The 24,316-nt window shown below is 36.2% G+C and overlaps 1 protein-coding gene across 1 annotated transcript in view; it reads left to right on the top strand.

Moving 5' to 3' along the window:
- The window catches only part of LOC119650809 (elongation of very long chain fatty acids protein), a 113,661-nt gene that overhangs the window by 67,586 nt on the left and 21,759 nt on the right, over positions 1-24,316 (top strand). The window contains exon 2 of the mRNA XM_038053947.1: positions 17,271-17,411. Coding sequence (XP_037909875.1) covers positions 17,271-17,411 — 141 coding nt within the window. The remainder of the gene's footprint in view (positions 1-17,270; positions 17,412-24,316) is intronic.

Below are 24,316 nucleotides of genomic sequence, written 5' to 3'. Positions count from 1 at the left end.
AAATTTTCATCTTACTGAGAACCTTTTTCTGTGTATGTTTTCAAATGAATCCTATTTGATATTAAATACATGACAGTAAATTCCAAATCATATTTCCAATTAAAGAAGGTAGTAATATTCCAGATTGAACGCGATTTTTATTGGCATACTAAAATCCGGTATGCAGTACACAAAAGAACATAATTGTGACCACCTGCAAAGAATATGTGAGACTGCAGAAAAAAACCTCAGCTTGAAAACATGGGATGTGTTTACATTTACATGATTGACTCTAAAATTTGTAGACATTCTTCTTGAAAATTGTGTTCAAAAGCTATTTATATTTGGTCATGCTTAAAACGTAATTGGACCCCCCATATACTGAAAAGTTCTCTCAAAAATCAATAGTGATCAACTGCCATTCAGACATCGTTGATAATTTGGCTAGTGTGATAATCAAATACCCGGAAAATATATGGGTTGTGAAATTCATTAATAATAGGAACACGAAATCGTGAATAAATTCTCGATCTTACACTTTATTTTTCACAAATTAATGCAATAATCTTATGTGTTCAAGTCGTCTCTAGGTTAGGTAAATTTGACTATTTTTTAAATTTACATAAAGTGATGTTTGCTTAACTTTGCAGAGAAATGATCAGCTAGAATATTTCTGGAGATTAATCAAATTCATATCTCCCAGTTTGGACTAGATCTAGCCGTTCACTAGATAGAAATATATCACGGAAATTGTTTATTTGACACATTCTTGTAAGTTGTAGTAGCTTAGGCTGTTCCTGCGTTAACGTCCAAAAAAGAGCGGCCAAAAGAAGTATTGGGCAACATTTTTGATTCCAGGCTCTTGGTTAAAATGAGCATTAGTCAGAATCGAAGCAATTATGCAGTCTTTGCTAATTTATTTTATTGCGTGTTAATCGAAAGTCTAATCATTTAGCATTAAGAGAATAGGGTTGCTGGCTTAAATCTTTTGTTTTCCTAACTATAATAGATAAGGAGCAAGATTTTTCTTAGAGCTTCATGTATTACAAGTAACGCCCACTTGTGCGAAACATTTTAAAGTCAAATTCGAGATCGAATTCCTTTCCAATCATACCACGTGCTTGATTTCTAATATTTGATTAAAATAATGCCGAACAACTTTACAAGTTGACTCTTTGCGGGTATATTAGTTTTGAAAGGGGTGTGGAATTTATGGTACATGGCTATTTGAAATCAGAAGCAGGTAACTTAACTCTTTTTATTGCGACTTTTATTGAATCATATGGTTTTAGAACTTAAGTTAACTTATTATATATATTTATTTATCTCATTGCTCTGAAGGAATAAACAAATCGTGTCTTTCACTTCATTGAAAATTTCTTTCTCGGAAGCTCATTTTCCATTTTCGGAACCAAATAATAATTGATCACAGCTAAATCTAGGCCATTGGATGGTATTTCAAACCGGCTTGTACGCAGGTGCGATATCGCTCAAAAAGAGACCATCTTTAATCCAGTCCCGAACCCCCTTTTGTACTCTACAGCGTCCTTTAATTTGCCCTGTAATCCAGCATAGAATTCGGCTGTTAAGGAAGCATCTTCTTCTTTGTATTTGATCAATATGATTCTCGTAAATCCCAAAAAATCTACATGAGTTTTCCCGTTGACTGGGGCACCTTATACTGGGGTGGTGAAAGAAGCGGCGTCGAAACGACCTGTTTCGGGTTTCTACATCTGTACACAATTTTCGATTCTCAGAACTGAAATGTTTTTTTTCGGAGTGGCGTATTCATCCAGTTATGATGCTTGTTTCTTAAACATTACTTTGTATTTGACTACATTCCCAGTCCAGAATAGAATAGAATAGTATGGGGACCCACATTATAGTCGGGTTCAGACTTAATGAGCTATTCTAATGCGGTATATGGTGAAAGATGGAATATTTTCTCATTCAATTTTTCACTTCATAGAATGGGTCAGCTTTTTGGAAAAATTCTTTTTTTTATTTCATTAATTAGATTAAATATAGGTAAGATTTTAAAAAAAATATATTGGCTTTTCAAAATAACTTTTTTGAGCGCTGTGAAATATGATTATGCCTTAATACACATTCAAAACAAAAAAATAACTTACGGTGAGGTAGATTGATGCTAAATATTTTTATTTACATCAGGTTTCTAGCAACATATTTATTTTTTTGAGGCAATTTTAATGTTTTACTAAAAAATCAGTAGCAAACAAAAACCAGCCACCAATTCCAAAAAATATGTTTTAACATATTTTAATCTTACATTTTTGCAAATTCTCATCAAGATAGCTTTTTTCTTTCTTAGAAAATAAAGCAACTGAACAATAAAGTATTTGTAAAATTTGAATCTGTCACGTCTGATTAAATCAATCCACAGTTTTTTGTCCTAATACGATGCATTAAAGTGGGAGTGAGATCTTGACTGCTTCACAGAAAAGGTCCGTCAGCCGGGAGAGCAGGAGGGTTAGCCCGAAGTAATGTGTCAATCGGTTTCAAGTTAATTCTCTGATGCCAGGGAGATGTTGGTAGTACTTGGTAGTCCGACAGCGTCCTGTTGCGGGAGTCCAACACTCTGCGCGCTTACGCATTCAACTACCCTACTCAAAAAAAGAGTAGGAGTTATTTTTGTTTTTTTTTTGAACGAAGAAAAAAACGAGTTAGCCAAATCGGGGTAAAATATTTGCCCCAGTAAATTATAAAACCATATTAGGAATAACTTAAACTTTTACTCGAATTATTAGGAAAGGTTTGCCTAATACCCTCACAACAATAATACCATTTTGTTACTTTATAGTATAAAGTAATAATTGCCGCATGGGCTACGAGGCCATTAATACAGACTGAGAATCAGTTTGAATCTTTTACTTTAGATCAGCTGAGAAGCGCAAATTATCAACGCCAGCATGTACTTTGTCTGACGCCCTTATACCATTAGATATTATTAAAAGATTAATGTGAATCTGTATTGTACAAAATGTATCTTTAAAAGTAAGAAAATTTTTTTTCCGATTCATGCACTACTTAGATAAAAAAATACTTCAAACAGCTTATTTTTCAAGTGGTTACATTAGGAAACTATTTTAAAATTATTAATTTTGGTAAACAATATCAGTTCCCCCATGCAAAACTTCTGTAAATTTGACTTCGAAAAAACATATCAACCTATAAAATACACTAGAAACTATTTAATGTCACAAACTTAGGAAAATGCCTTGAAAGATAATTGCTAGAGGCGTTGGTCAGGAAAATATACATATAACAATATTCTATCAAATGACCATCAGCACGTGCGCCTTCTTTCACGGTTTTTCTGCATAGCATTATTAGGCAAATCGTTCTTTGGAATTTTACCACTTCTAGCACTAATGGTGGGAACAGCATCATCCCGATGTTAGTGGGTAGTTGGATATCGATTTTTGCAGTCGTCTATCCAAATTGATGTTTTGCGTCATGGCTTCAACAATATCCATAAATATTAAAATAAATGATGAACTTATAGATTTGCAAAAAATCTGGTTTCTGAATTCCGGTATTATATTACTACGTGTGGCGTCCATCAACTTGCTTTTTGGATAGAAAGGAGAAGCTGGATGCTATCACGTGTCGCAGGTTAATCACTTCAAATTAAGATTTAGAGGGTTATTTTTATAAAATGTTGACGTTTATAGCACGGGAGGGATTTTGTATTGAGCTATGAAAGTTCACTAACGAATTAAGAAAATTTAGATCATTTGAAACTAGGTTCCATAGTTCTCTTCCCTTGTTTGACCATCTGGTTCTCTATAACAATACTCATCTTAGCTAACGAGGTAACCTAAAGATTGTATGTAATAGCAGGAATAATACCTCCGCTTCAACCGAAAGGTACATCGCTTCCTATTTACTCGTATATCGTGGAAATTGAAATGAAGGATTCAATTCTAAAAGAAGACGTAAAAAGGAAATATGTACATCATTTTCTTTTCATAGATATAGTGTATTTTGAGAAGAAAATAAAATAAAATGAAACTGAATTAAGTGAAAAAGGAGTATCTTCGTCTTCTTTGAAATGCAGCGATTACGCAATTTCATAATTTATTGAATTATCCTGTTAATTTGTAATAATTGCCAATTTGAGACAGCGTGAGTGGATTATAAATTTTATTTCGAAACGCATTTAAAAAAGAACCATCTATTCAATCTCAAGTGCTTTTAAAGTACAACAGCATCGCCTGCTTGAAACTGCCTTCAACATCAAAAATAGTATAAGTGAAACCGAAGCCGCTTGAAAATTCGAAAGTCCCAAGGCATATATGCCATATATGGTATTGAAAATCCTTAAGAGTAAAGTCAAAAACGCGGGGATGATATACCAAAGGCCGTATAACGCAGGTGAATTCGCAATATCTGTGGATGTACAAAAATTTTAAAGAAAACTACTTCATTTTAGATTAAAAAAGTTATTTCACCCTGATCGGTGGATAAATGGCAGGAAACTATGTATACTACACACACAAAAAAAAAACAAATCAATAGTCATAAATATAAAAAAAATTGATTATGGTTAAGTTAAATGGAACAGTTTACCTATGTATTAATTGGAGTAATACGCGAAAGCAACCGAATATCAATATTTGGAAAACAACTACTGGAAAACCGTAAATTAATTTGGAATTTGAAGGCACGTATGGCATATAGTGAATAAATGATGATGGATGGAAATAGTTTTATGCTTCCTCGGCGATGTATTTTTGCTCACATCTATGCTTGCAAATTTACTACCCTTTACAGTTCTCTTCATTTTAAGAACCAGTAAAAGTCAAACTTAGCTAGAGCTTAGGTATATCAAGGCTGGAGTACAATTGTAGTGTTGTTTTGGCAAGAAAAAAATGACCAATAATGGAGTATGATCAAGCGCGTTACTGTCGGATAAAATCATTTATTTCACAACAAATCGTGGTGTACATCTCGAAATGCTCTTCATAAACGGTATTAAACTTCTAAAAAGTCCTCCTTATTAACCGTTTATTTTCGTGACAATAACTTTTTGTGTGCTATCTTGTTGGAATCGAAGAATACTGCGAGAATAACATTTGATCGCATTTGTCGAGCTTTATTTTGATCTTCAGATTGCCTCCACTGACATACATCGTAGTTACAGGAGTCAACAACATTTTCAATATTTGTTTCGACGTCATATATATAAACCTAGATTTTATCATGTGTTATAACATAACATTTTTCAGTGGTCCTGCATCATTTTTCACATCATTGACCTCATCAATTTCCTCTGTATTATCCTCTTTCGTATCTAAAACTTCTGAAACAATTGGTACGTCAAAACCATTAGCTACTTCAAGTTCATTCACAATATCTTTTTGCGGATTTTCATCGATTTTCAATGTTCTGGGACATTTAGATTGCTCATCCACCCCAAATTTTTCCAAGACATTTTGTAAACCCTTAATCCGGTTTAAACCCATTTAAGGAGTCAAAATGTGCAAACTTAAATTGAGGGAGAACTCATTCTCATAAACTATCCAAACCAAAACTCGGAAAAAATCAGGGTGATATGCTTATATGAAATATAAGCCTCAAAATATGTCCCATTCCAATATTTACCCAAATAAACTTACTAAAAGTATATTACCAGTTTTTGAAATTGACTGGAAAATCCACCTTAAGTTCATCCTAGGGGTACTAAATTTTGCAACAGCATAATTAACGGGAATAATTGATATTCGAGTTCTCCCAGCTCTTTTTGTATTTGTTGTAGGTGAAATCCTTCATATTTGCTAATAATATTGAATTCCTACGGCGAGGCGTATAAAGTCCAGTATTATCAAACCAGGGTAACACTGTACACGGCCATGAGCGAATTCGGTATCCCGACGAAATTAATAAGACTGACTAGGCTGACCCTGACCAATGTGCGAGGCCAAATACAACCAGCACGATCACTCTCAAGAGCATTCGACATCAACAACGGTCTATAACAAGGGGATGCCCTATCATGTGTCCCTTTTAACCTGGCCCTGGAGAAAGTGATCCGTGATGCTGAGGTAAATGCAAGAGGTACAATCCTCTTTAAGTCCACCCAACTACTGCTCAAAATACTCCTCGCTTCGATAATAAAGCTAATAAAAGCATATTGTTTTATTTTGTGAATTTACAGCCAACCCCCCCCCCCCCTTAGTTTATCCCAAATCCGAAAATGTTCGCAGTGGCGCACCATAATATTATTAAATTGCTATTAACAAAGTTATAGTAGATCAAAATTGCCCCTTTCATCATCATTTTCATCATCATCATCAAACTACTGCTCTCTAAGAGATAATGTATCATTATCGCATCGATTTAAATATCCAATGCAGATACACAACGTACAAATAGAACAATCGTGTACCCAAATATTTTTAAATAAAAATTCATTCCAACTTGTGAACACTAGATGTATGTGATATATATCATTTATCATTATCACATTACGTTAAACTTGGATTAGGATCAGAGTGAAAAGTCGAAATACAAGTGGAACTATGGTCAAGTTATTCAAATGAGGTGGCCAGTTTAACAGTAACAGATCGTTTCAATTACTATCGCATAACTAAACTTATGTATGAGCCATAATTTTGAAGCGCATAACATAGTACACTCAGAGTCAGCAAGATGGTAAATATCTCCTAGGCGAGCCCTAGCGCGCTAAAGCTAAACTATAAACTCAAAGAAATATTCCGATAAAGTTAACACTAAAAGAAATAGTACTTAGTAATTCTCTATTATATCGAAACTCTGAAAATCGAGCATTCATGGATTAGAGGTGCCTCTGTCACCTACCCGCCGACTGCAATAAATTACTTTTGTAACACCTTTGTATGAAAGAAGCCAGTTTATTTAAAAAGTCACCTTTGGCTTGCACCGTTTTGGTTGGGATTTATAAAAAACCCCAGGAATTATTTCTGGTTCTTGAACTGAGAAAATGGACTATCTGATCAAGTAGATGCAACGTAGTCGAAGTTTTCAGGATATTTGTGACCCATCAAAAGAAAACGAATTCTAGCAGTGGGGAAAACGACAAATTGTTGTCGGAATATGTATATTTGCAGAAATGATACATTTTTGTTAAAGTAAAAAAGAAAAGATTATAATTTTAAATTTGAATGATGTTCATTTAAAAGGCCAATAAAGGTGGTTCTGATGGTCAATAGATCTTTTTCACAGTTCTTTATTTAGTGGGAATTAGTATTTGTCGGATTTTCTCTTCAATGCTTCCTTTTCTCTCTGTGATACGTATTTGATTTCCGCTTTATTATGATTTCTTTTTTGGGGACATCTTGCAAAGGAACGGTGGAACAAGTTGTTCCATATTAATAAAAAATAATAATAAAGATATTTTTTACTAGTTTCACAAATAGGATATCTAATGAAATTTCTTTACTTTCTTTGTTGGAAACCATATAAAGGATAATTTGGTTTAATTAAGTTAACATAGGAACCACCTCTTTCATATAAAGTTGATAAATATGCGGCCGTCAAATATTTTCCGTCAGGGTCACGAATCTTTTAGCTGAGCCACCTTCTAAGCGGTACTAATAAGGGGAACTTATTTCATCACTTTGCCCAATGAAAATGGGAATAATTACTAATTAAGTACTCTGTATCATCAGCCTTATATAAATTTACTTGGTTGAGTGAACCTTTACATAAATACGTGATAAATATATATAATATGGAGGAGCACCTTACATGTCAATAATGCGTGCAAATATGCCGCATTTACCTTCAAAGTCGCTCCAAGAAAGATAAACATCTAAAGAAAATGGTTTGTAATTACCTTATTAAATTATTCAGAAAAACTGCAAATCATGTAAACACATTGGTAATCATAACCTTGACAAAGAGGTAAAAAAATGTTGAAATATCACTCCATCAATCTTCTTCTTTCTTTTATTGGATTCTTTTATTTTTTTATGCTACTATTAAAATAATAACAAATCAATTATAGGTATTAGCTGATATAACGACACTTTAAGTGACGCTAATAGGATAGCCGATAGCTTTTCTAATAATCATATGTTCATCGTGTTTTGAGAAATAGTGAGTTATTGAAGTATTGTTTTTACTTGGTGTTGTTGGTTTCAATGTTCATGAGGCTATAATTTGAGCAAAAAATATAAAGAAACTGGTATTCGTAGTAAATCCTAGGAGTATTTACGTCAGCATTGTTTTGTCAAGTTTGTTATTGATTATTATGCATATATTGCATATTAAAAGGGTCTTTAAAGTTTAGTTTCCCATAAATTAATGGCAAAATAATCCACATAACCAATTTCATATGTGTACACATATATTTCGTCATTATTTTGAATAATAATTTTCAGCTTTTCAGATTATTGTTGACGTCAGTTTCTAGTGTTTGAATCCTGTTTGCATAATGGATGTTTTTATTCATTGCTTACTTCGCTACTATAGACTTACATCTTAATCCCACACACTCACTCGGTTCCCCACCGCGGGCAGGGTTGAAAATTAAAACTCTACCGAATTGGTCGAATGTCAGTCTCTCCATGTCGTCATGAATGTTTGTCTTCATCTCTTGGCATTATAGGCTTACCACTGGCACAGCATTTAGTGTGATGATAATAAAACAGAAGCACAAACTGATTGAAAAGTAAATAGGAAAAAAATAATAACATGAAGGGAAGGGTTTGAGTGGTACCCTGGCAAGCAGACTTCAAACAGGGTAACTTTGCCGTTTTTTACTTCCTAGTTAAGTAAGACGTTTGTCCTTCCTTATTTTATAACTGAAATTTTTCTTTCTCAAATAACTTTTCATTTAGAAACTTTTGTGGTGTCTAAATCTGCAATTGGCTCGTCTACAGTGGTTTCTTCCTACAATCGTGGTTCGACGTTATTGAAATGGTGTGTTGCATGTACTTTTTCTGCAGATATTAAGTTATACCTTTCCATCCTTCCTTCATATTTGCCCTACTGAAAAGGAAATGCTGTCATTTGTTTGTATTGATACATTCCCATCGTGCTATGAATATTCTTATGAATCTTCTTACGGTTTTCCAGCAGGCATTCGATGTTTTGTTTCTTGGCTTTAGTGGGAAAGAATCCAACTATCCTCTCGGTAGGCCTGGATGTCTTTTAGTTATTAAAGACCACTATTTGCCAGTTGGGTGTAATATGGATGTGTGTGGAACTGTGGAAAATTTTTTCTAAGGAAAATCGTAGTTCCATAAAACTTGACGACCCGCATTTAAATCATGTGTATCTCAATTTCACTCCTTCGTAGGGTGTATAGGGGATCCACAAAGTATCAGTTTTCAATAAGAGTGTGCACAATTTCACTTATGCTGCACAAATAATAAGCCCACAAAGTGGACCAGCAATTCGAATGGTTTTTAAATGACATTAAGGGATAGATTTCATCTTGTCACCTACACTCTCATTTTCCATATTGCTGACGAATCAATAATTGAGTACCCGTTAAATTGTTATTTGTCCTTTAGATAATAATCAATGGTATATGTTCTAGTTTGTTCGATGATTGTTATGATTGACGAACTCCGGGAATTGCTGGAGAGATGCGTTCAAAGTGTTGCGGTTCCGACCGCACTACTCCAATCCCAGCTCACTAAGAGCATAATCTTCCTTTGATAAAGTTCTGCTTTTGAATTCGTTGAGGTGGATCTTTACTTTGGGACCGGGACCGTTTGCCTTGCACATCCTTCTAAACGATCTACTTCTCATCACCGTCCTTGTCAGAAAGGGATTGTTTTCTTGACATTTTAGCAGCATATTGCAGATTTCAATATCCACCGTAAAATGAATGTGTTTAAATTCATAAGGAAACCAAATATCGAGCTTTTTTAGATATCCCATCTTCTTTGGGTGCAAGTGTACATGTCTTTGATTAACCTTCTAAGTTTCTGCAGTACGTTGTACCATCTAACGTGGAATTGATTTGATCACTGGCACAATTTCCTGGCATCTGCAATATCCCAATTTCCACTGGGGAATTTCTTGAGTTAGTTTTGATTCTGGCTGTTTTTTGGAACATTGTCACCGTAAACACATACAACTTTCGCCCTCGCGTTCCTCCCTTTACGGAAGTAAAAGAGAGAAATGTGGCGAAAGTGCACAATTCAACTTCATCTGTTTCAAAAAACCCAATTACTTTTTACTCAATCCAATATATGTAATTCCCTATTTGGCATTTCTAGTGGTAAGTGTTATTACTCCGCTTCACTAAAAGCAGGCAGAAAGAGGATCGGCTGAGGATCCATTCCATCGTGCAATTTGACTGAGTTTTTTGGTTCGAGTAATTCATTATTTCGTTTTCTTTTATATATTTCATCCTAGCGAATAAAGTTTTATCGCGATATTGACAGATGATTGGGTTTTAGAGTGTCCTAACACGATTAGTTTCTCATCAGTCTAGCACAACTTGACTGATTGACTGATGAATCAAAATTATATAAACTGGTAGGTTGATTGTCGGATCACTTTTGAAGCCAATCCCGATGCTCTGGTCTTAAGTCACGTCCTTTTTTCAACAACATGTGGCAAAAAAGTATCGAGAATCCAACCCACCCCAACCAACTGGGTAACCATTAGAAATTCATCAATTCAATTCAGCCTTAGCCTGTTTAGTACCAAGAATCCTCACTTTCACGGCAGTTTGAAGCCACATGTCCAACCCACTGACAGTTCCTGATGTTTGCGTTGCATGCAGAAAAGATCATCACGGCTTTAGGTCTAATCTTAGGGGACTCCTAGAATATTGATAGAAACAATTCCGTTATTCACACGTTTCCTCCCTGAATGTTTTTAGAGTACTTATAGTGATCGTTGATTGCAGTTTACTGCAATCGTGCTATTGGTCGTTGTTCGTTAAGTGGTGAACTCTTCTTGGACAATTGAACTTGATTTACTGCAAGTTATAGAACAATTTTCAAGACATTTAATTGGTAAATTCAAATCCTTCTCCCTTTGTTTTCAGTTTTCTATAAGGTTTTATATAATCTGAGTAAAATAATGTCAGTTACAGTGACTTGATAAAGACTCAGCGATTCATGTGCCCCCCATCGTTGCTTTCAACTAATTGCGACGTCTCATAATTGCCGTCCATTGCTTCGCATCAACGAACGTCTCTAATTCTAGGTCTACTTCACAGTCGTTTTCCCTGCCACTCACTATGGTTCTGGGTGCTAGTGGGTCACTAAATGAAATGAATCTCGCCTCGCTATAACAGAGGCGAAGCTATTTGGTTGGATTAGTAACACAAAATGCTATGATAATGTGGTTGATATGAAGTTGCACTCATGGTGGAGAAGCTGCAAGAGGGGCGTCTTCGCTGGTATTGTCTGCTCAATAGATTTTCATCCGAAACTCCATTCCGGTACTTCTTGCTTTCATTAACATTATTCTTATGTAATAGTTTTCTTATAACACATTGGATTTTTAACCGTACTTATTTTGCCACATAATGCCATCAAAATAAATTCACTGCGACGATGACTGCTAGCGATTTCTTTAATATCCACCATGTCCATAACTGTAGAGAAATAAATACTAATTTGCGCCCAAATTAGCGTGAATATGTAACACACAATTTATAAATTAGCATGGGAAAAATGAAGCTACTCGAATGTAAATATAGACAATATTAAAACAATTATTACGGAGAATGCTCGGGATACTATTAAATAGAAGCTGTACACTTCTAACATCTGATATAGTGGAGGTTAGTTAGTATAGTACGGAGCTAAATATCCATGGCTATGCAGGTACACATGCGTCACGTGCATAGGTTATGAATTATCACACGAATGTTGAGCAACCGATATTTGCAGCTATTTATAGATGCAGTAGTAACGTTTCTATAGTAAAGAGCATACATATATGAGAAGCATTCACCCTTAAATGGGATCTTAATCGGTACTAGTATGATTTTTCCCGACAGCTCATCTAGTAAGAAGGTCGGGGAATTCTCTCGTATTGGTAACATACTATTTCAGCTGGACATACTCGTCTGGTACGTACCAATTCAAAGAGAACAATGTCCAATTAACTATTTTATAGGAATGGAAAAGCACTTAACGAATATGCATTAGCTACACTTGATTAATATTTGCTTTAATATGAGTTCAGCGTTCAAAACAAAATTTGATTGTTAAGAGGAAGTTATGAAAAAGATGTGACGTGGATGATCAAACTATTTAATAAGTACAAAACCAGCATCGATATCATAATTCTCTCCACAGTTTGAGAAAGCCTCCAGTTTTGGCGGAACCTAATGCGTAAATAAATAATTTCGCGCAAATAAATAAAATGAACATTAAATTCGAAATTAAAAAAAAAAACAAATTGAGAAATGCTCTATTATTTATTCAACACCTTGAAAAATACGCCTGGCAATGTAAACTTTACCATCTGCAACGATTTAACTAAAATTCTGTGAAATTATTATGAATATCAATATCAATGTGTATGCTGTGTTAATCTTCTGTTGTGAATGTTACGTTCATCTGATCATTTCTCACCTTGACCAGAGCATAAATTACTACTATACATTCTCTTCACAACATGGGCAAACGAATATGTTGTAAGTTCTTAATCAAATGTTGTTCACGAGAATTCAAATCAATCTATGTATTATACATGTAGCATTTTTCACTGTTGGAAAAATCCCACAATTATATAGTACATTGCGTATGCTAGCAGATCTTGTGTTAAAATCTCTATCAAACGTAAATTTTTCTATCTATGTCTATCTTACAAGTTGAAATCATTCATACATATCTATCTACATGTAGTATGTAAGTACATTCGCCTAGGTATATGAACATGTGTACTTGCGCAGAGCTCGATACAGGAGTACCACATATTAGTCGCAAATCGCAATATAATGCAAATTCTACTATGTGTGTACTTGAATAGTACTTGAAATCTCGCATGTGATGTAATTACTGCTCTCATATTTCTTAAGTCTGCATAAATGTGATGATAGTGTTTTGGTTTATCGTATTTCTTCAAGTCAGTTTCGTTGAGATGCATAACTTCTAAACCTCAAATACTATACAATACAATACCCAATAAACAATTACAAAAGTAATAGTACATTGCGTATGATAAACTATGTATCCTAAATAATATCGAATATCTTTTACATCATAATGAATTATTTATTACGAAGTCATCATAAATTACAATCATGTTTGGTTGCATTAGAAAGACTTCAGTTCAAGATTACTGACCCATTATAATACTATTTCTTCCTTTTTAGTATTCTCATACGAAGTTGCTTACTACCTTTATACAAATATAGCCAAAAAGGAATCAATTAAAAACAAAAGAATTTATGTATATTATTCATTTATAATACTGAATTTCTACACCCTTCCAAACATATAATTATGAATGTTTATTAAGCAAAACTGTCGACAGCTAAAATAAAAATACTTTCAAATAAACTAATACATTAATGGTTTTAAATACGCCCAATATGCCAATATGCCGCCCCCAAAATGTTTGTGATTATACGTTGATTAAACATCTTTTATTCGAAATGTATAAAAAACAGTTCATTGTTTGTCTATCTGTCCCTACCGACTAGAAATTTGTTGTAAATTTTGTAATTTTGCACTTGGCTTCCAGTCCGCTAGACGCCCAGGCCACTCGGCCAACGTTCGGGGCGGAATCAATCGCAAGATGCCTACTTTCGACTCCTTATGACATGATGAACTCGCTCGTAAGTCAGATACCATCCTTCACTTCGACACGCACTTCTGTTAGCTAATCATTAGTTTTCTAGATAGAAGGCAATCCCGACTAAACGTTCTGATAAAACTCTGTGCTCTCTGCACCGTCCCGTGGATCCAATCCAATCAGAATGCATAAATATGCTGATGGCCTTATAAAATATGTACATAACCACCAGGAACATAGTATGCGATAAAGCTAGCTTCAATTCATATTTGGATGAATTCTATCAATACTTTATCAAGTGGAAATTAACCCTCGAACCGACAAAATACTAAACAATTGTTCGTGGATGAAAAAACCGGAAGCCACCGAAATGGGTGCTGCCTTAAAAACGTTGTCGTCATTATCATCAACGGTCTAGGTTTGCCTTAATAAGGAACTCCAGGCATCCCGGTTTTGCGCCGAGGCTCATCAATTCGATATCTCTAAAAGCTGCCTGGCGTCCTGGCTTACGCCATCGTTCCATCTCAGGCAGGGTCTGCCTCGTCTTCTTTTTCTACCATAGATATTGCCCTCATAGACTTTTCGGATTGGATCATCGTCTTCCATACGGATTAAGTGACCCGCCCATCGCAACCTATGAAGCGAGATTTTATCCACAGCCTGACGGCCATGGTATCGTTCATAGATATCATCGTTTTGTGGGTTACGGAATAGTTCATCCTCATGCAGGATGCCAATAAAAATTTTCGAAGGAATCTTCTCTCGAACGCGGCCAAGAGTTCGCAATTTTTCTTACTGAGAAACCAAGTCTCCGAGGAATACTTTAGGACGAACAAGATCATTGTCTTATACAGTAAGAGCTTTCACCCTGTGGTGAGACGTTTCGAACGAAATAGTTTTTGTAAGCTGAAATAGGCTCTGTTGGCTGCCAACAATGGTGTACGTATTTCGTCGTCGTAGCTGTTATTTGTCGTGATTTTCGACCCAAGATAGAAGAAATTATCAAAATTGTCAAAAGTTGTAGTCTCCTATCTTTATTCTTCCGGTTTGACCAGTGTGGTTTGATGTTGTTGGTTGGTTGGTTTTTGGTGCTGACGTTGACATCATATATTTTGTTTTGCCCAAGCCCTCCCGCCGCCTGCTCGATCTGAATGAAAGCAGTTTATACGTCTCGGGTCGTTCTCCCCATAATGTCGATTTCGTCAGCATTGATCAGTAGTTGGGTAGACCTGAAGAGAATCGTACCCCCCGCATTTACCTCAGTATCACGGATCACTTTCTGCAGGGCTAGGTTAAAGAGGACACATGATAGGGCATCTCCTTGTCTTAGACCGATGTTGATGTCGAATGGTCTTGAGAGTGATCCTGCTGCTTTTGTCTGGTCTCGCACATTGGTCAGGGTCAGCCTAGTTAGTCTTATCAATTTTGTCTAAGCTAGCGTGATAGTGAAGGATATCTTATAGATGGTGCTCAACAGCGTGATACCTCTATAATTACTGCACTGTGCGATGTCCCCCTTTTTGTATGTATGGGACAGATGATGCACACCTTGTGCATAAGTTCATGGTGTAATTTAACTAATTCCGCTGTAATTCCATTGGTTCCTGGCGACTTATAATTTTTAAACCGATGAAATGCACGGACTGTTTCTTCTATACTTGGTGGGTGTAGTTTTTGTCCGTCGTCTTCAGCTGGCGGGACCTCCAACTCGCCGATGTTCGGTTGTTAAGCAGTTCATCAAAGCACTCAACCCATTGCTTCAATATGCCCATTCTGTCGGAAATCAGATTTACGTCTTTGTCTCGGCAGGATGAGAGTCGAGGTGTGTAAGGCTTCATCCTGCTGACTTATTGGTAAAACTTCCGCACTTGCTGCGGTTGCTCCTTGTACTTTTCAAGTTCACAGACCTGTTTATTCTCTCAGGCTTACTATTTCCTTCTATGAAGTCGATTCTCTGTTCGACAGAATTCGTGATAAATCTCCGCACGTGTCCACGTCCTTTGAAAGCGCAACATTACTCTGTATGCGGCATTCTTCCATTCCGTTGGTAGCTTACATCCATCGACTCCTTTTGCGGCTGGGGCCAAGTATCTTTACGGCCGTATTTATGATAACGTTCTTCAGGTGATTGTGAAGGTTATAACCAATAATCTTGCTTCATCTCCAGGATCTCTGTTGACCGCGGTTATTACGGCATCCATTTCCCCCTTGTAGTTGTTGCAGAGGCCTGTGTTGTGGATGGCTTCAGTGTTAGCTCTCACCTGGATGTCAGAGGGGATTCTTGGCGGAGTTGTTATTCGAACTCGGAGCACCATGCTAACGAGATAGTGATCCGAGTCTATATTGGCCGCCTATAGGTCCTGACTGTCATCAAGGCTTAGAGGTGGCGACGTTCGATCAACACGTGGTCAATTTGGTTGAAAGTGGTCCCTTCTGGAGAGGCACACGTTTGTTTGTGGACTTTTGTACGCAAACCAGGTACTTCCAACAACCATTTCGTGTGACACTGCTAACTGAATAACCCGCAATCCATTATCATTTGTATTTTCATGTAAGCTATGGAAGCCGACGTATCGTGTGAATACGGGCTCCGTCTCTACTGGGATGCTAAAATCACGGCGGTGGGGTACCTATACATGGAAAGAAAAGGTTCCCGGGGTTCGATTAGTAGTTTGCTTCGCAAGTAAAATGTTTGAAATTGGTTGTAAAGGAAACGGAGTGGAGGTCAAAAAGTGCAAAAATAAATCAAAGGTCCAGTCGCAAAACAAACCTATTAAAATCTGTAAAAAGGGTATATCCCTTGGGAATATCTAAGCATCAGTATACCCTCCATATCGATACTTGCGTAAACAAAAGCCAATAAGAGCATCGTGATTTGACCTCAGACACCAGTTGACTCAGTTCTAAATGAGTACCTGAGTCAAATCAGGGTAATAATCTCGGACGAGTGCTGACAGTGCTGACAACATTGCCTCACACAGGGTACTGTAATTCTGTAATGTACCGTTATGGTCTTGAATGAAGTGTACCTAACGCATCGAATTAGATTTTTGCACCAATAATTATTACTATTATTATTAATAAGAGTATGTTATTATATTTTTTGGAAATTAACTGAAAGTTCATTCCACAATCCTTAAATTGTGTGACAACGTAGGCCACAATATGGAACGTGATACTGCAAAGTTTCATGGAAATCTCATTGTTATTACCAAAGTTACACTAGACTAAATATGTCTCTTCCCTGTAAATTTACTGCAACCCCAGGCATAGTTTTGCAACATCACACTAAAGTGAATATTTGACATACTAAAAGCGTATACATTACGAGCTACATGCAAATGAAACAGCCGTGCACCTAAATATTCTTACATAAGAAATCCATAAATTCATACCTAAAGCGCCGAACTTCCGGTTTCCGTCTTGCTTAAAGATCGACGGTTTGTACATGCTTATATACGTGCTACTCATCAATGTATTGATTCATGTTAAATTACCCTTTATCCGTTTTCATATCACTTTAGCACTCATTTTTAACGTTTATTTCCGTTTTTCTTATTTTGCAGGTGTCAATAATAACATCAATATACGATGGTTGGCGAGATCTTATGGACAACAAATCAGATCCACGAACAAGAGATTGGCCGTTAATGAGCTCACCATTTCCGACCATTGCTATTAGTCTTGCATATGCATATTTTGTTAAGGTATGTCATCAATTCATGTGTTTATATATAATATATATGTAACTAAACTAAGGTCAAGGCCTATGAAATTCATTCGGGGATACCGAATCCTAGGAAGGAAATATCTATAAGCACAGTTTCTTAGTCTGGACTTGAAAAACATATTTACGTACTTACACTGAAGAAGCCACTTTAAGATTTACTATAAAGACTAGTGAGGTTTTATATTTTGTTTTCTCAATGCTATCCGGACATTTGATAACATTTTCTTGGCTTCTTTACAATTTGTAAACAGACTTGATTCAGAAGTAACTCCCCATCCAAGTCTTTATGTGCTTCTTGCTTGAGCAGTAGCAGTATCTTCCAGTTGCGGCACCTGCTTGAACTTGACATATGAGACATTTCTGATGATCCCTGGGTTACGAACTCTTTTATCGAGACATGTTCGTTGTGATTTCCAGTTGGCCTGCTTCTCATATTCTGTAAAGCTAGATACTTTATTTTTCATTTATTTTCATTTCTCTTATAATATTGTTATTGATACTTCGCCCTTCAAATTGTACAATGCAAATCGCAAATTCAGTGAATGCACCCAAGTCAATGAACGGTCTATGCGGGCAGCGATTTCTTTGCCAAACGCAAGAATAATCTCCTTTGCATCGATTCCTACTTTCGCATTGTAATCGAGAATTAGGAGTAGTTTCTTGTTTTTATCAGCAGGGTTGATACAATTATCTAGATGATGCGATAGAAGAAGAATTCATTTGTTAAGGGAATCTCTGATGAAATCAACTGAAGCGTTCCTCCCGATCTTTGACGCCGAAAAGCTTTTCTTCCCATATCCCCGCGGAACCACTGTGAACTTCATATTTGAGTCATTGCTAATGTGAACTTCGTTGAGATAATGTTTCAGTTCATGGATCTTTTTTGAGGGTTTTGTTGTTGTGATAGCCCTCTACGCTGAACTTAAGGGGGATCTCCAAGACATAAAAAAGGGGTGCAACCTTCTTGTTTCACCGGATAAACCTACGTGAGGCATTAAACGAAAGGTCTCGATTAGTACTTTTCCTAAGAGGCATTGGTTTTGATATTGACTACAAAGGAGAGGAATGAGAAGAGCCAAATTGTGCCAATTACTTTAAGAACTCGTTCTTAGAAACTACCCATCCGAAAAGTTAGAGATAACTACTGACGGTCTATACATATAGTATCTAGGCCTCAAAATTCTATCCACTAGGGTATCTGTAATAAGTGAATAATAGTATACTATTAAATTTTAAAAATTTACTGCGGACCCTCCATCCTAGGTACATAAAAGCAGTAATGTAGGCTTTAATATGAAGGACACCATTGGGAAATTGGTTGAAATCCTACTATTATTAACAAATTTATATTAGGTTAAAGTGGCCCCCTCAACGTCAAATTACTATTCCCTAAGAGATAAAATGAACTGAATATCAATTATATTCAACGTATATTTTGGCTTTTTTCGAACAATTCTAAAGTTGCTGCCATCTCCTGTGCAACTCCTTATTAGAGGTTGCATGCAATCGTCTCGGACGAACTCGCCCCTCTTTTCTTGTAGCGCCAATGCGCCACACCCACATTGCTCTATCCGATGTTATCCTATATATTCGGCACGTCTTCATTAGTCAATATGTCGGTTAGCAACGTTGTCTACACAGAAGGACGTATTTTACCGCCCTAAGATAAGCATTCTGCAATTAGATCTACTAATTGGACTGCGATGGATATGGTGCGTTTTTACGACCTCACCCTTTGACACATTAGATGTGACAATTCTCCTTCATGTTTGAGTCATTGCTAATTTGTTAGAGGTTTTAATATTAGTTCTTCTGACCTTTCTGAATATTACCATGTCTTCGCAAGTCGGCATCCTCAATAACTATTCATAATTACAACAATGTGGGGCTTTTCCAGAAGGAGCGGGATATTTGTCGGAGAGAATAACTTTTAATGCACTTTCAGATGTGTGGGCTATAGAACAATTTCAGGTAATTTGCGTAAAATTTCGACAAGTTGAACACCACACTTATTGAATATTTGTTACTGCTTGTGGCCGACACGAAAGTAGTTTTGATTAGTCACGAATAAGATTTATTTGGAACTCCTAGAGGCTATTCTGTGGTGTACCATTACGGTCTTGAATGAAGTGCTCTAACATACTTCAAGGCCCTGATCCAATACGGATTGTTGCGCCAACGATTATTATTATTATTAGTAAGAAGGAGTTTTCTCTATCTTCGCCCTGGTATTTGCAAATATCAGTCAACGGGAAAAATCCAGAGATGAAAGATCCTATCGGTGTTGACACTTTGTGAATAGACATAAAGCTCGCCATATAGCAGCCAAAGAGCATATCGCTTCCTTGCCCTAGCCATTGTGATTAAAGTGTTGTGAATGTTCTTTTAATTTTCAATAATGCAGAAAAAACCTCGTTGGTAATAACTGTTAATTCCAAGGTTCGCAGAGCATTGCAGCCTCACTCCCAATTGAAGTCATGGGAAGCTTCCACGAAAACGATAAAGGGGGGGGGGGGGGAGGAGCAAGAATCTGAAGAAGGATCTACAGTAGAAACCAGTCTGCGTTCACCCTTCCAGATATTCTTTTATGTATTTCTGAATTCTCAGATATTTCCGACAGCACGAAACATTCAAATTCTTCTCCAATTATCGCACTTAATATTGATGTTCTCCTTTGGAGACTCCTTGAGAAAGATCTCAGTTACTATTATCGTAAAATAGATGGAACTAATCATTCTACAGAAACTTCAGGACCTACAAAAACGGATTTGTGGAGAGACTGTCAGTTCTGGTGACTTTACATCGTTTGAGTGCAGTGGTGGGTGAGATTTGCCGCTTTTGCTTGTAAGAAGAGCCCGTATCGAGATAATACGATATCTGACCAATTTTTCCAAAAATAATCGAACTTCAATAGATACACTATATACAAAAATCGTAAGCGAGTCATCGTCACGGATGAGGAGCTTCTCGTTAACGTCCTTCTGCGGACCACTGAAAATCTTATGATAACTTGAAAGGTTACAAACCTGAAATATATCTCATTTGTGAGAAGTTTTGCTCTTCTGGCAAATGTAATGGTTAATACATTTTTAAGATGAACCACGTTATTCTACACATTATAGATTTGGTCATGACTTGGGAATTTTACCATATCACACTCGTAGTAATCATTAGAACCTTCAGCCGCCTTGACGACACGTTGGTTGAATGGTGAGCATTAGTCTCTTGATTTCGTTGTATCGGGCTGGAATCTTGGTTATTATGGATATTCGTGCTCCTCTTTATATCTGCCTCATTGTTGGAGGCTTGCCACTTATCCAACATTACGTGTTTTAATAATTAAATGAAATACATTTTCCATGGAAATAAAATGGAAGAAATAATAACAAGAAGGAGACTATGTGAATGGCTTACACTCCACAAAGAAGTCAAATAATTCCTTTCTACGCTTGTACCTTCAGTCAACACTTATAGCATTTGCTTGGGATACACCGGAAAAACTTGATTTATATCAGAAAAACGCAAAAGGACTTTTGGTGGCTGCCCAATGCTGTAGCGTTCAAGAGATTTATCGTTCACCTCACATTGCTGAGTAGTGATCGAAAAGTAAAAACTGTTGATGCTAAACTTGGCAGCCGAAATCGGCACAGAACATTACAGTCCGCCGAGAAAACTCCGTACCCAAGGACATTCCGACTATAGTGACTCTCTCCCGATCCATTTTCAAATTGACAGCATACCATAATTCCATGCTAGTATACTTTATACAAATATGAAATGATGGTAATGAAACTAAAACATAGACTCACTAAAAAACTGAGTTTGTGACGATGCTCTATACTCCATAAACGAGCAAATAGGAGGTATAGATCATGAAACGGCAATGTTTGATGTAGATTCTACTATCGTTAATAAAATTACAGAAGATATTACCTCATCCTAGCACATCAAAAGATAACGCAGAAGTAACAATAAAAAACCTTCCGAAAAATACAGACAGCACTCCTGATCAATGGAGAGGGCAGTCAAATTTCCTCTAATTATAGCATAAAGGAAACTGCTTCCTTTAATATAAATATGGTTCAGTAATGGAATAGTAAGAAATAAAAAAACTGGAAAGTTATGCATATTATTAGGGCCGTATTGCGGTTCCTTCAAAATATTTCAAAAGTGCAGGAAATGGTAAAACCAGTCCCATACATTTTCGATATAAAAACGACCCTTCGGAGCCGATCGAAAATCATTTATAGAAGGCTAGTGGGAAATGTGAAACTAAAAATCATTTTATGTGCAATTGAAGATACTATCATGAAACCAGTTTTAGTTTGAAAATAACAAGTCCCACTTTAATTTCCGATAATTTACCATTGAAGGTTACAAGTGCATGAATAATGAAAATCCATGGAAAATTACTACTTTCTTGTTCTTATGTTAATTGTACCGCATCAGATCATTTATGTAAATCAATAACGACTAGTAATGCGTAAAATGCAACCCGCCACAAATCTAGATTTTCTTGTTCCATGTAAACAAAAAGGTGGTCAACAATGCAATACTACAAATTATTCAAGATTTCAGAAAAAAACGCGATGTCTTGTCCAACGACCATAACACATTGTGACCTTAGGAGCAAGATGCCGGCTAGAGTACTCATTATTGTCTGATGACTAGTCGTGTCTTTGACACCAAGTTCAACGGTCTAGTCCTGCTTCTTATGTTACCCCAGGGAATTCCCAACGAAAGACCTGTTTGCAATATTTCTATTATAAATACTGAATATCATATCTATATACAGTACTAGGCGCTTAATCAAATCTTCCAGTACGGCTGTCTGCATTTCAGATAAACGCATTTTGCTAAGGAGTGGTGGCTTGATGTGCAGTACGAAATGTTGTTTGAGCAGTCAAATGAACACGGAATTCGCACATATTAGAAGAAGGTATTTTGTTCAAGGTGATTCGTGGTCGAGTTGATACCATAATAACAAGTATCTGTGCGTGCGAGTATTTGTATAATAGTATACAACGCCGTGCGTACTAGATACCATATGTGATAGAATATGTGCAGAGTTTGCATCTGGCAATTGCGTCTCCATCATATGCAGCAGAGGTTCGTTCGAGCCTATGTGAAGATGAATTAAGAGTCTACAAAATACAAGGATAGACACATTTTTTCATGCAATTGCATATTTTACATTATATTTAATATCATATTCTATAATTTCATTATAACATTACAACTTGATAAGCCGTATAATGTATATATCTATCCACATACATACATTTCTGGGCAAGACTAAATTGTCTTCTAATAAATTGTTAGTCTTAACTGTCTTGCGTGTCATTATCCTTAGTATCTTTTGCCTATGAAATTGCTTATTTCACAATGGTTGGGCTATTCTTTGCTCAGAAGACACTACTGGAATGGTATGACTACCTGCACAAGGATGTATGTATATTTCTAAATGTACATATTAAAGATACTTTGGTAACATACCTGCAAAAAATTTCATTTAATTTTGTAGAAAAACTTCACAGTGCAGTTTGCATTTTTAAGGTTTTGTGCTCACATGAGATTTGGTGAGAATGTGTAGCCTGTGAGGACAGGCAATGAGTTGCATAATTTCGTGTTGGGTTTAAGTGGGGGCGAAAGGGGGAGCAATTTTTTTTTACAGAATGCTGTAATGTGGAGTATCAAATGAAAGGGCTTAATTAGTACTTTCAGAAAATGATCATATTTATAATATTCGAGGGAGTGAGGGCTTAAAATGTGTGCCCAAAAGTGAAACAAGTCTCATACTATCTTCTCGAAAAATCTGAAAAAAGAGTACAGTGATGCATCTATTTAAAATCTAGACCTCAAAATACATCCCATTACCACATCTGCTCAAATAAATTTAATAATGGCATATTACTATATTTTAAGAATTTAACCTAAACCTTCATTTAGTTCACAGTGATCATATTAGACTTTGCAGAATTAAGTTTGAAGGCAATCTAATTATTATTAACAAAGTTACATAAGGTCAAAGTTTCGTATTTCATGTGAATTTATAGCCTTCTTAAATGTGTATGACGTAATTATCATAAAAGGCAACCTCGGAGACATTTTAAGGAATATTTTTATTTTTTAGCTTTGTACGAGTGAAAAAATGTGCATTCTCATACAGGATGAACAAACGAGCTGATATATGTAAACATATCGGAAAAACAAAAGCTAGTAGGGTGGAAAAGCCCAAACCGGAGAGGGACACCCCTGTCGACGGTCTTGCAAATATAATTTCAGAGATTAAACCGATAATTTATATGTGATAATAAATATTGTTAAGAATAAATCGAAAACGGCTGTCTTAACGCTATAAATAAGCTTGCAGCTTCTTCTTCCTTTGCTTGTTCCGGGTGAGTCAAGAAACTTTCAATCTAGCGTATCATGTGATAGTGTGAATGAGAAACATAGAGAGGTTAAAGGGCTACCCTCAATCCAGAAATTCAATGTAGAGAAGGCAATTTTTCTCATAGTATTTTTCCATGAGTAGTCCCATAGCGTGTATTTCGCCAGTAGTTCCGCAGTTCTTGCTAAAACCCGGCTTGATTCACAGTAATTTGAACAATGTCGCAAATATAGTTTGCGTTTCATGGTATAGGATAACAGCCAAATTAGATATTATTTTGACTATTCCACCAATACTTTTTAAGGTTTTGTGTGAAACTAAACCTCATTAGAATCGATTCGATGTCTGTCTGTCCGGCTGTCTGTCTGTTTGTTATACCCGGTTTATTTTTAAACGGCTAGACCGATTGTCATGAAAATTGGTCTGATGTTCCCTTTACATATAGATAGTAAGGCGCCATCTTATATAAAGTTTAGTGGGGGGGAGGGCTC

The sequence above is a fragment of the Hermetia illucens genome, chromosome 3 (genome assembly GCF_905115235.1).
Source record: "Hermetia illucens chromosome 3, iHerIll2.2.curated.20191125, whole genome shotgun sequence".
Lineage (NCBI taxonomy): Eukaryota > Metazoa > Arthropoda > Insecta > Diptera > Stratiomyidae > Hermetia > Hermetia illucens.
The sequence above is the reverse complement of the archived record's forward strand: the minus strand, read 5'-3'. Positions and strand labels throughout refer to the sequence as shown.